The sequence below is a fragment of the Centruroides sculpturatus genome, unplaced genomic scaffold, assembly GCF_000671375.1.
Source record: "Centruroides sculpturatus isolate CEXI.00-Female unplaced genomic scaffold, Cexi_2.0 scaffold2005, whole genome shotgun sequence".
Classification (NCBI taxonomy): domain Eukaryota; kingdom Metazoa; phylum Arthropoda; class Arachnida; order Scorpiones; family Buthidae; genus Centruroides; species Centruroides sculpturatus.
Window position 1 is genome coordinate 16,164 of NW_019386214.1, and position 12,655 is coordinate 28,818.

At 31.1% G+C, this 12,655-nt stretch overlaps 1 protein-coding gene across 1 annotated transcript in view; it reads left to right on the forward strand.

The window, feature by feature from the left end:
- The first annotated feature begins 6 nt into the window (after nucleotides 1–6).
- Nucleotides 7–12,655, forward strand: part of LOC111614110 (calcium/calmodulin-dependent protein kinase type 1-like) — a 39,429-nt gene continuing 26,780 nt past the window's right edge. The window contains exons 1-3 of the mRNA XM_023355494.1: nucleotides 7–68; nucleotides 5,334–5,472; nucleotides 8,335–8,458. Coding sequence (XP_023211262.1) covers nucleotides 22–68; nucleotides 5,334–5,472; nucleotides 8,335–8,458 — 310 coding nt within the window. The 5' untranslated portion in view covers nucleotides 7–21. The remainder of the gene's footprint in view (nucleotides 69–5,333; nucleotides 5,473–8,334; nucleotides 8,459–12,655) is intronic.

Sequence of the window (12,655 nt, forward strand, 5' to 3'; positions counted from 1 at the left end):
CATCCTAACATTGTTCAATTAATGGAAACATATGAAGATAAAAATAAAGTTTATTTAGTTATGGAATTGTAAGTATGTCTTTTTTTTAATAAGCTAATTAAAATAATAAAAACCTTATTAATTGTTGAAATATTTGCAAAATAAAATTTATTCTGCAACTATGTCAATAGTTAATGGTGTTTTATTACTTTAGTATAATCTTGCATTTATTGTATTAGGTACAAATAATGAAACAGTATTAATTTTGTCACTAGATGAATTATGTTAGAAACAAATTTCATTTTTTTTTATTAAATAATTAAAGTTTTTGTACAAAATTTGAATTGAAAAACAATACAGAGAGAACATTTTTAAAATTTTCAATTCTTAAGAATGTGTGTAAATATATGTAGAATAAAAGACAATATATTAATATTCAATTGAAAAATTTTCAAAATTTAATTATTACATACTGTATGTAAATTAGTTTTGAATTATTTAATATTGCTTGTTAGAATAAAATTATTTATGCAAATATCTTTGTTATTATTAAAATTTGAATTATATTCATCTGCTATAAGTGAGTTTTTTTTTTAATTGAAAATGCTTATATTAAAACAAAATATACAGTTTGATTTCTTGATAATCACAGTGCTTGCAAAGTATAATATTTTGATGTAAAAATGAATGCGAATTCAATAAATAAATTATTTTAGAAATATTTTTTTTTAGTTTGGAATATTTTTAATTAGATGTAATAATTTCCTTGTAATCCTTGTTAATGATAACATTAATTTATAACTGATCGTCACAAATTATTCAGTACTAGAACTAATTTTTATTTGTTAAATTTTGATTTTTCATTTGATTTAAATTAATATTTATGATTTTAGTTATTAAAAACATTATAATAGTTGGGAGCAAGGGTACCCAACTTTGTTGCTAGTGACTCGCTAGGGTTCAGTTGATTTATCTGAAGAGTCACTAAATTACTAGTTTCATTAATGGCCATCAACATCCTCTGTAATACCAGACTTATTATACACAGCATAGGAATTATCACTTGATTAGGAAATCATCAATATTTATTGATTCATATTATATGGGGGAATGCATTTCGGACTCTCTTGTTCCTCATCAGCCCTTGTACAAGTTATGTATTGTCAGTAGTCATACATCTTTATATATATAGGAATATACATAGATAAGAATTTCACTTACACTTTTTGATGATGACTATCTTATCCATTTTTGAAAAAGCTGCCAACTTTTTTAATATACAACAACAGATGCTAATACCACTAGAATTACATTCTCCACTTTTAATCATCTCTAGTTTCAAAGCACTTTACAGCCCACTCCTTTCACCCTTGTTTTTTCCTTATTCATAATAATTGCATGTCCCCCTTGGTGTTTAAAATAGGGTACCAAGTAGGGATTATAAATTTACTGACTTTTTCATTTACCGGTAATTCGGTAAAGTAAAATTAAAATACCGGTAAATTTTTTTTTGAAAGATAAAATTAAGGTGATAAAAAAATGTCATTATGATTTCCATTTCACATTTTTTATTTCAAAGATATCAAATATAAAAAGTATAAAAATTAAAGTGTTATTCTAAACAAACTATAATAATAAATATAGAAATAAACAGAAATAAAATAATACAGAAAAATAAAAATACAACAGAAATAATATATAGTACCTAATACCATTTTATTGATTATCATTTTTTAAAATTAACTTCTCAAGAAACTTAAATTATTTACATTCTTATCTCCTAATTTTGATCTAATTTTTGTACAAAATAATCCAGATCCTGAGAATACCCTTTCTGATTCAACACTTGTTGGACGAATGGTCATTGAATTAAAATTAAACAAAAAATACCTCACATAAAATTAATAATGAGGTATATTTTTTCTTACACTTACCTGTTTTTTTTCAATGTCCCTTTAGCCCTTTTAAATATCTATAAACACAATATTTTCTACATAGAAATTTCTAGTATGGATTTTTCATTTACTTAATTACCGGTAAATTTTTGAAATCTGACTGACTGGGTGATTCATCATTGCCCAGAGCAAACCACTGAACCTAAAGAGATGAAATTTGGCACACAGTTAGGGTACGTCATGAAAATGCACACTAAGAAGGGATTTTTGGAAATTTCCTGGTTGGGGAGAAGGGGAGGATTAAGGCTTAATCTGTAGAATGGCTTCTACTGTGCTAGTTTAGATACAATTTTTTTGTTTTTAACTATGTTTTATTACGGTATGCAATAAGAGTGCATACTAAGAAGGGATTTTTTGAAATTTCCCGCGAGGAGAGAGGGATAGGACTAAGGCTTAAACAATCTTAGTCCCAAAAGGCAGTACCACAAATGTGGTACTGCCTTTTGGGACTAAAAGATAATGTGGTACTGCCTTTTGGGACTAATACCTACAAAGAGGTGCTGGGGTAACTGAAACTCTATTTTTCAAATAATGTCATTTATGTTTTGAAAAAAAAATTGAACTCAGATTTATCATATCTTAGAATCCCATAATAATTGAAAATTGAATTTAGGTTCATTAGCAGTCCATAGTTTGAAACAAACAAAAATCAGTAATTTTACCAAATTAGTAACAACTAATGATTGAGAATCTTAGTGAAGTAGTTATTTCTATCAAATTGCAAAATTTGTGCAGGCAAAGCTGCGGGTAACAGCTAGGGTTATATAATGCTATAATGTTATAAGACATTAATTAATAATAATGCTATAATGTTAAAAGAAACAGAAAAAAATTAATAATAATAACGGTTTACAAATACATAGTTTTTGGTACCCTGTTTTAAACACCAGAGGGGAGACATACAATTACGAATTAGGAAAAAACAAGGGTGGAAAGGAGTGGGGCTTGGCTGACATGTAAGTGAGCCTTGATTGCTGACATATTGCTGTCAATATATACAGCTGACTCAGATACAAAGGTACACTTACAACAAACTAGTGTCCTAATAACAATTGATAACATTGTAATTACAATAAACGAGGTCTACTGTATTACAACTTATTTAAGAACTTAAAAAATAATATCTATTTATAGATATAGAATAATCAACATAGGTATTAAATAGATAGTTGCCAATTTAGTACATAAATAATATTTTATTAAAACAGTAGTGTCTTCAAAGTATGAGGAGCGTCCAGAAAATAAAATGTGTTTGCACATAGCATTCTGCGAAGGTAAATTACTGCCATCAGTTCAAGGTCAATTTGTTCACTGATGTGTTAGCTTAGCACATGTAGAGTTTCGATAACAGAAAGCTTATTGTTATTGTTTTGTCAATGGTTAAAATGTGTACAAAAATAGAAAATCCCATCAAAGTGTTGTTCATTTCTAAACCCAAAAAAGTTTGTCCTATGGAAATTCATAAACTGTGGAAGTGTATGAAAATCACATTAGGAACAAAGCAAATGTGAGAAAATAGTGTTTAATGTTTAATCAAAGAAGATAATACACAACCACACTCTACTGCAGCCACTCAAAGCGTGCTTCAGAAATTTGGCTGGGACATTTTTAACCACCCACCATACAGTCTGAACCTGGCCCCCACTGACTTTCATCTCTTACCCAAGCTGAAAGACTTTTTGGGTGGATTTGGAACTTTTTGGAACAGATGATGAGGTAAAGAAAGCTATCACTATCTGGCTGAAGAAACTGGCAGAAGTCTGACATAGGAAACCAAAAACTAGTGTTGTGCTATGACAAGTGCTTTAATCATAATGTAGAAAAGTAACTGGTCATGTACTAATTACTTAATAAAACTTTTTTCATGTCATTACTGTTTTTTCCTTATACAGTAGACCCCCCTATAACACGGATTTGTATAATACGGCGAAAAAATTGTGATCGTGTTCTTATAACACACTAAAAGAGACTCGTATAACATGGTAAAAGAATGAGACAGATTGTCATGTTGCGACAGGATTGGTCGAATCTGGACCAATAGTGGACGAGCAGCTGAACTACTGGCCACCGTCCAGCGCCATGCGTATATATGGAGAGTTTAGGCGGGAAAGTTGAGTTTACTATTATCTGTACAGTACATAAATTAGGTACTGTAAGTCTAATATTGTAATTTTATAATTTTTACGTTAAATTTTGTCTTTAGTCATCAGAATAACTTATCAGGAAATGCATCCGCCGTTCGATGAGCCACTTCGCGACGAAAACAAGTTTAAGTAATGGTGTCTTCGAACGGTGTGCACTCAGTAAGTATTCCTACAATTTTTTGTTTATAGCATAGTTTATATGGATTATTCCCAAAAAATTATATGTGATTTGGAAATGTTTGAGTCAAATTAATCTAGAATCGATTAATTTTATGGAAGAAAACCTTTCAGATAGCCGTAGCCCCTAAACTGCACAAGTGCTGGGCTGTGATTGGCTCATGTATTTAAGTGACTTGTACAACACGGAATTCATATAACACAGAACGTATCTACTGTGTTATAGGGGGGTCTACTGTAAATCACATTGTAAACCTATTGTCCAGTATTGGTAATATGTAATATGTTCACTGTATGAATGTTTTCAAGCTTCTCCTGAGTCCTGCTTCAGGTAAATCTTGTTGTTTTGTTGATAGAACATAATTACAGAAAATTAAAAATTTGAATGTCTGTCAAAAATCGAACCAATTTAAAAAACAGAACACATTGGCGCTCCTGCTTTAACAGTACGAAAAACAGAATAAAATGCCATGCATCAGTATGGGCATGCACAAGAGGTCCTACAACAACTAACTAACTACAGTTCCAGTTTGTAAAGGATCTGCCAAGCTGCAGATAGAAAAAGTTCCTTCTTGTGATTGATACACATACTGTTTTAAAAATTTCTAAGACTTCTAAATATCTAAGCTGATCAGTGCAATATGTTGTTATTAGGACACTAGTTTGTTGTAAGTGCATCTCTGTATCTGGGTCAGCTGTGTATATTGACAGCAATATGTCAGCAATCAAGGCTCACTTACATGTCAGCCAAGCCCCACTCCTTTTCACCCTTGTTCTTTCCTAATTGTATGTTCCCCATCTGGTGTTTAAAATAGGGTACCAAAAACTATGTATTTGTAAACCATTATTGTTAATTTTTTTCTGTTTCTTTTAACATTTAACATCTTTTAGCATTATTATTAATTAATGTCTTATAACATCAATATCTTATAACATTATAGCATTATATAACACTAGCTATTACCTGCAGCTTTGCCTGTGCAAATTTTGCAATTTGATAGAAATAACTCTCCCTAAAGTAGAAGTAAATTTTTTTTACAAAATTTTAGTTTTTTTTTGTTTACACTTTTTGTTATAGAGTTACAGGTGGAGAATTATTTGATCGCATAGTGGAAAAAGGAAGTTACACAGAAAAAGATGCAAGCAATCTAATACGACAAATTTTAGAGGCAGTGGATTTTATGCATTCCCAGGGAGTTGTTCACAGAGACTTAAAGGTATGTGGAAGAGGATATTTATATTTTTTTAGGAATCAGTAAAACTTTAATTAAATAAGTTTGAACCAATAAATGATCTGATTTTGTGTTTTTAATTGATACATAATAATAATAATTAGCTTCATCATCTCTTATACTATGTTCGCACACAATCCACGACTCACTTCGACCACTATTTACCTACAATCTGGATTGTAACTGTCGCCAGATGAATGTTGAGCGGTTCGCACAGGCAGTCTGCTTGAGAAGAACCCAGCTATTACACACAATGATAAAACTGACATAACTACATGGTAAGTCACGAACGGTTAGAAATAAATACTTTTCCTTACCATATATCTAATAATAGACAGATGTCATCATCTCTCCAGATGTCTTTTTTATTTATCTGTTGATAGTGTGTTCCACAGTCATCTTATATTTTCTTGCACGCATGGGATTGTGGGATCTCTCTTATGACTGGATCTAGTTTCAAGAACTCGCTTGAGTTGATTGCAATTGAACCTTGTTTCAGTCGAGATTGAAATGGTCGAGAGAGGTCGCACCACAGCATGGTCGCCGACCTTAGTCACAATCTAGATCGAAATTCTCAGTGCAAATGGGGTATTACAAAGTTACACACACATACTCAAACAATATACAAGTGGTGTTTGATGTAGACAGATGCAAAACATTACACATTGAAAAAAGGTGTTCTAAAGAAAAAAGACTTTGTACTCAGAAGTGGAAAAATTATTGAGTCCATGGAAGAAGGCACGTTTTGCAAGTATTTAGGATTCCAGCAGGCCACACTTACAAATGGTATAACAAGATAAAACAAAGGTTTACACATGAATACCAGAACAGAATGTATTTCTGTATGTGCATAGTGTGTTTTTGTTTGTTTCTGTGTTTTGTGCGTGTGTGTGTGAATTTTTCTGATTATTTTCCTAACCTCTTTTATTAAGTTTCAGGTTAGGTTGTTTTTAGTGTACAGTTATATCTCATCTTACGTCGGTAATTTGTTACAGGAGAGGCAACTTAAGTTGAATTTACTTATCACTAGACTAAACTGCAAATAATCATTCCTAGTTCTGTATTTTATTTATAAATACATTTTTAATAATATATAGTTAATAAGAATCTATTTTAAGCTTACAAATAAATTTTAGTTTTTAATATGGTACAGGAAACAAAGTAATCTAAATTTACGAATACATGTATGTACATACATACTTGTAAATGTACATGTTTACAATTTGTTTATTTGTGAATGTGGTTTGCTCTAAGTCATTATAAAATAAGATGATTTTGTAAGGTTAAATAACAAATAGTTATTAAAATTATTTTGCAATAGTAGAAAATAAACTAATTTATGTTAAATTTACCAATATTGAGTAGTGCTGACAATGATGCCAAATGGTAGATATTGGAACTACTGGGGAAAATGCCAATATTGAGCTCTTAAAGACTGCTAAATAAGATGACAACACAGAGTCACAGATGTTTTCATGTTCCGTTCTATGGGATTTATGATTATTATATTAACATTTACTGTAAATTTACATATTTTAATATGATTTTCTGTGCTTTTTAGTGATATTACGTTCAGTATTTCAGTATTTGTGGCAGACAGACGTAAAGTCAAATAAAATGACTTAAACTTAATTTTTATTTTTCCAATTTTTTTTTTTTTTTTTTTTTTTTTTTTTTNTAGAAAATAAACTAATTTATGTTAAATTTACCAATATCGAGTGGTGCTGACAATGATGCCAAATGGTAGATATTGGAACTACTGTGGAAAATGCCAATATTGAGCTCTTAAAGACTGCTAAATAAGATGACAACACAGAGTCACAGATGTTTTCATGCTCCGTTCTATAGGATTTATGATTATTATATTAACATTTACTGTAAATTTACATATTTTAATATGATTTTCTGTACTTTTTAGTGATATTATGTTCAGTATTTGTGGCGGACAGACGTAAAGTCGAATAAAATGACTTAAACTTTATTTTTATTTTATTTTTATTTTTATTTTTTATTTTTTTTTTGACAAAGACGTATAATCGAGAATGACTTAACTCGAAACAACATAACCCAAGGTATACCTGTATTGTGTCAGTCTACCTAATTGTTGTCTAATGTTATTTGTTTCTAGTCTTCTTTGCCAAGCAGGCTTATGATTTGGTTGTGTTTTGAATCTCTCTGTTTGTGATTGCACTTTATGGCCATGGTATGTATCTACAGTGATTTCTTCAGAAAACTAATGTATGTATATCTGAAAGTTGCTTCTGGTTAAATGTGTTTTGGTAATATGTATTTATTAAAGTATTATAAAGTTTTACCACTTGTTTTGATGTATGTATTTTGGATATTTGTGCTTTCTGTGGGATCTAAACTTATATATTTAGTGTTACTTAAAATAAATTTGTGTGTTGATTAATTTTGTTTGTCTGGTTATAGCTGTCACGTTAGTGTTTTCATTGGTGTATGTTATGTTATGTACATTTTCTTGAGTGACTGCTGTAGAGACATTGTCAATAAGTGAGTGATTGTGTATTTGTCTGTGATGATGTATCTGCCATGCAACCTGTTATTTGATATGTTCAAATTATTATTATTATATTGATTCTCTTTTGAAGAAAGTGAGATTTTCCAAATCTGTATTCACAACTAAATAAATGTTCATGTACTGTACTTTAATTCACAAGATCTCATTTTTTGAGAAAAATGCAGAATTATGCAAATAAACTCAGTATTTAACAAAACAAAATTATTCACCATAGAAAAGTATTTTTTGTATGGTGAATAATTTTGTTATTAAATTAAAATGACTCAAAGATTTGAAAATAATTATATTTGTTTTTAATATTGTAGCCAGAAAATTTACTGTACTTCAATCCTGAAGAAGACTCAAAAATCATGATAAGTGATTTCGGTCTTTCCAAGATGGAAGATTCTGGTATAATGGCAACTGCCTGTGGTACTCCTGGATATGTTGGTAAATTGAAATGTTTAATTTATTCATTTACATAAAGGTATATTGAAATTAATCTGCCAAATTTTTACAATTTTTTCTTATTAATTGAAGATTATCCACAAATTACATAATGCAAATTTTTATTTTTAAATTCCATTATGCAAATAATTAAATTCAGTAAAATGCTTATCTTTCTGAATTTATTTATTTATTTACTTTTGTGAAACATTTAAATTATTTTAAATTATACACTTAAGATTATAATAAGTTTTAATAACTGACAAGAAATGTACCAATAATAGCCATTTGTATAAAACCTCTTTATTATTTCAAGTGCTATTATAACATTAAAGAAAACAAAACACAATTTTGATTGTAAATGTAAGTTAATAAAAAAATAAAAATAATGCATAACTATTTTATGCTTATGTATTTTTTAATTTGATACATTTAACTGGAAATGGTCATATGGAGTTACATATGAATTCAAATATCCCATAGGATGCTCTAATTTTTTAAATAATTTCATTGTCTGTGGAATGGAATTTTTCTTCCATTAATCTTTTAGGGGCTTAAATGATGACACATTGTGGCTGCAAGATCTATTTGAATATAAGGCCACTAAGATAATTCTGTCTTTACAACAAAAATTGCTTAAGTGCCTTGTTTTTGTGATATTTTTAATCTAATTAAATAATCAATAAAAGTGTTAATTTTAATAAATGTTAAGAAAATCTAGTAAGTGCTACTAGTAGCAATTTCTGGACTATCTTGCATATTTTGTTCCAGTAATTGCTATATACAATTAAAACAACCTGCAGTTTAAATGAAATTTAAACATAATTAACAACACATCAAAAATGCTCCAAAAAATCTTAAAATGCAGCTTATTTTGCTAAAATACTGAACATTTTCGATCAGCTTCACTGACCACCTTCAGGCTCAGCTTCAGTTGGAGATATAGGAGATATAATAATTAACAACTAATTTGTAATACTTTTAGTATAATAAATTACAAATAGAACTTTTTCTTTAGAAGTTTTTTTCCTTCTAAAATTCTGTACAAATTTGATTAATTTATTTTTAACAAATATTCACTCTCTAACTGATATATTGAAATCTTATTCAAAAATAAAGCCTAAGTGAATCCCGTTTGGAATAATTCTTATACTATGTATTTTTAACTTAATTCTCTAATAGTATATGGTGCAGCTGAATATAAAAAAATTTTTATATTTAACTAGCTTATTTTAAATTTTTCACATTTAAATGGCAATTACTGGTACAGTTATCTCATTAGAATCTTAAACTTTGCTTGGCATCCTTTTTTACTGAAAACATTTATGATTTGTTTGAACAAATTTTTGTGAAACTTTAATAAAATTGTGAGAAATGAGGGGAGTATGACTACGTCGTACCTCCGTGAATCGGCTTTCAAGTCGGAAGTACTTGCCCACTTGTCAGAGATGGCTTAAAGTTTTAGTTTATCCCGAGGGAACAGGACTAAATTTTTTCGGATCTGGCGAGTGTCGGAGGGAGAAGTCAGGCGGTAAGGTGACAGGCAATATACGAGTAAAAGAGGATACCTATTTAACAAGGAAACAACGATTTATTAGTTTTCTATATATACAATACAATAACTTTTATCGAGGGAAAATTTCTGAGTCCCTAAAACACGAAGGGCTGAGAGAGAGTTCACAAAAATTAGTTCCATACCTCTTTATGGGTTTAGATATTCTAGAGAACAAAACATACAGCACAAACGTAGGGCACAAGCTATAGTTAAACCCTCGGAAGTGACTCTCCAGAGGGGAGAGAGAAGTGGCTTTTATCGTTTTACGGTGGGAAAACTGTCATGGGACTAATTAGTTGCGAAGTAAAAGGTGTGCGGGGAGGTCAAAGTTGTCCCCGGAACCCAAATAAGATGACGAAATTGTATATTAACTATCAACTTTTAAGTTTGTAATGTGGGAATATTGTTGAGATGGGCGAATGTTTACTTTGAAAAAAAAAGGGGAGGTGGAAATTTCTCCCTCTTTCAAGGTGGTTTCCTCTCTATTTTCTAGGGGAATTTAATTGGGTTTTAGATAAAATAGGACATTGATCGGGGAAAAAATCGGTAGAAAATCCGGATTTCACAAAATCATGTCTTAAAGCATTCAATAGTTCTTATCAAGATTGATCATCAAAGTCAAGCAGTAATAATACTTTGAATCTTAATTTAACAAAAATTATTTAAAACTAATTTATTAATATATGCTGAAAGTAATTTTGTACCATATTTTCATAGAATTACCAGCATGCCGGTCTCTCCAGGAGAGATCATGAAATCGGATATTTTGGTATGGTAACAGCCGGTATGCTGGTTTATCCCAGAGGAATACTGGCATGCCAGTTTATGTGAGGCAATACATTCCCCTCTAGAGGACACATTAAAAAAAAAAACAAATGAGTTTTTATTCTAAAATTGTGAAACTGTCAGCATTACGTCAACGTACAGGGAAAATCTTTAACGCTTTTGCAAGTATTGCGAGTGGTCGTTGGGGACTTGCCACTGAGGCGATGGATGCAATTTATAATCAGATTTATATTCCAATCATTTCTTATGCTTGTGGAATTTGGGGAGGTGATGTTTATAAGACTCATATAAAGCGTAAACTTATTTCGTCACAACGTAGAGCTCTTATTCAGATCACCAAGGCCTACAATACCACGCCCAATATCTCTATTCAAGTTCTGGCTAAGAAAGCCCCTATTGATCTTATCATCACCTCCTATTTTAAACAATGGCAAATAAAGCATGGCCTTGATATTTATACTAGCAACCAACAAATAAGTCACACCGACTTGGAACAAGAAATTTCTTTTGTCATTTATTCACAATCTTTGGCCCTTTCGTCCACACCGTCAATCGTCTTCGAGCAACCCTCTTACAATGATTACGAAATCTTTACGGATGGTTCGAAAACAGATATAAAGGTTGGTTGTAGTTATGTTGTTTACCAGAACGGGCAGGAGATTGCTCTGGGCCAGTTCAGATTGGGTGAACAATGCACTATTTTTCAAGCAGAACTCTATGCCTTGAAAATGGCCATTACTTGGGCTAACAATGTCCAGCATAAACAAATAGCTATCATTACTGATAGCTCTTCCTCTATTGCAATCCTTCGTAAAAGATCCTTTCACCCAATCGTTTATGACATTAACACTCTCATTTCCAAGTCTTCCAATCGATATTATATTTACTGGACTCGTGCACATATAGGTACCCATGGTAACGAAAGAGCTGATGCCTTAGCTAAGGCAGCTTCCAACGATAATAGTCTTAATATCTCTTATGATAAAATCAGCACCAGTACTCTCAAAAGAATTCTCTGGCAGGATCTCCTATTAACTTGGCAAAACACCTGGGACCAACATAACCACCCTATTACTCATAGATTTATACCTTGTATCAAGACCTTTTTTACATACAAATGGTACAGACCTAATAGTTTTGTTACGCAATTTCTTACCGGCCATGGTCGCTTTCAATCTTATCTAGCGAGATTCGTTAACGCAACCAGTTCAATGTGCTCCCTGTGTGGTGTTACAGATAGTAATGTGCACTACATTTATGAGTGCCCCATGCTTAATTTGGAGCGACATATACTGATTACCACTATTAATTCACATGGCCATAACTGGTCTGACTATAACACAATCCTTCGTGAAAAAGACTCATATGAGGCCTTTTTCGACTTAATCACCAAATACTTTGCACGTACAACAGTCAGTGGCTTTTAGTCAGCTTTGTACTCAATCACTCTCTTGAGTATGATACGATACCATCTTATTCCGATTCATCAAATAATTCTAATTTCAGCAGCCATCATGTTACACATCATCAGCCTCAGGATGTCTGGCATACGTCTAGTTTATCCTGATTATTCAGTAGTTATTCTCTACCAAAGTGTACTGTTTACGTGCGGACAGATGATCAAGACTGCAGCACTAAGTTTACAGTACACAATATATACATTAGTGCTGAAGAACATTTTTCTTCATCCTATTTTGCTTATGGCTGTCTCTTTTTAAGGATGGACTTTGTGTATTGGTGTCGAATGTGACTGGATTTTAGCTGGAATCGCACCAAGCACAATCTTCGAGACACCGATCGATCGTCAGTGTTTTCTGTATTGTATTGTGTTATTGTATTGTGTACCTATTACGCCTGTG